The 1,013-nt window shown below is 36.4% G+C and overlaps 1 protein-coding gene across 1 annotated transcript in view; it reads left to right on the forward strand.

The window, feature by feature from the left end:
* The first annotated feature begins 390 nt into the window (after nt 1-390).
* The window catches only part of LOC21405160 (linamarin synthase 1), a 2,216-nt gene continuing 1,593 nt past the window's right edge, over nt 391-1,013 (forward strand). Inside the window, exon 1 of the mRNA XM_010091524.2 lies at nt 391-994. Coding sequence (XP_010089826.2) covers nt 547-994 — 448 coding nt within the window. The 5' untranslated portion in view covers nt 391-546. The remainder of the gene's footprint in view (nt 995-1,013) is intronic.

The following is a 1,013-nucleotide window of genomic DNA, read 5'->3' on the forward strand; positions in this document are numbered from 1 at the left end:
TGATGCATGTGAGTGTGAGTTATATATGTTTAGTAATATATATAGTCAACTGGCATGTTACATTAAAATCGTTTCACTATATACATATATATATATATATACAATAATAGTTATATAATGTAACGCTGTTGTGCTTTAAAGTAACATGAGCACACGACATTTATTTAACATAAAATAGATGTTAAAATGTTATGACACCAAGAAATTTAATTATCAAATACTATTATTATACCTTTAATTAATTTGATTATTTAAGGTGATACAAATATTAAAAGGTGCAATAATAATTGGGGATAAGTACGATCCTCCCAAGGAGGCTATACAGGAATTCCATAATTGCCGGTGTGACTCAAAGTGTGGCCTCAGGCAAACTGCTCATATATACGAGTCTTGTATATGCGCCATAAATCATTACATTTCAAAACCAAGCAAATTAAGTTCAATCTTTCCCTTAGAAAAAAAAAAAAAAAAAAAAAAAAAAAAAAAAAAAAAACCCTTTAAAAATTTTACTGTTCTTATCATAATTGGTTGCTTTCTTGCTTGCTGATGATGAGTTCAATTGACCCCAAGAAGCCTCATGCAGTTCTTATCCCATTCCCAGCACAAGGCCATGTCAACCCCTTTATGCAATTAGCCAAGCTTCTACACTCAAGAGGCTTCCACATCACCTTTGTCAACACCGAGTTCAATCACAGGCGTTTAATCAGGTCTAAAGGTCCTGACTTCGGCAAGGGCTTACCGGATTTTTCCTTCGAGACCATACCGGATGGCTTGCCACCATCAGATCGCGATGCAACTCAAGATGTTCCGTCGCTATTCGAATCAACTAGAAAGAACTGCATTGGTCCATTTAAAGAGCTGCTGCTGAGGCTCAATTCATGTTCCCAAATACCTCCAGTTCGTTGCATAATTTCTGATGGGGTCATGAGTTTCGGGATAAAAGCCGCTGAGGATTTGGGTATTCCACAAGTTTCGTTTTGGCCAGCCTCTACTTGTAGCTTCATGGCATTCCT

The sequence above is a fragment of the Morus notabilis genome, unplaced genomic scaffold (genome assembly GCF_000414095.1).
Source record: "Morus notabilis unplaced genomic scaffold, ASM41409v2 Scaffold825, whole genome shotgun sequence".
Lineage (NCBI taxonomy): Eukaryota > Viridiplantae > Streptophyta > Magnoliopsida > Rosales > Moraceae > Morus > Morus notabilis.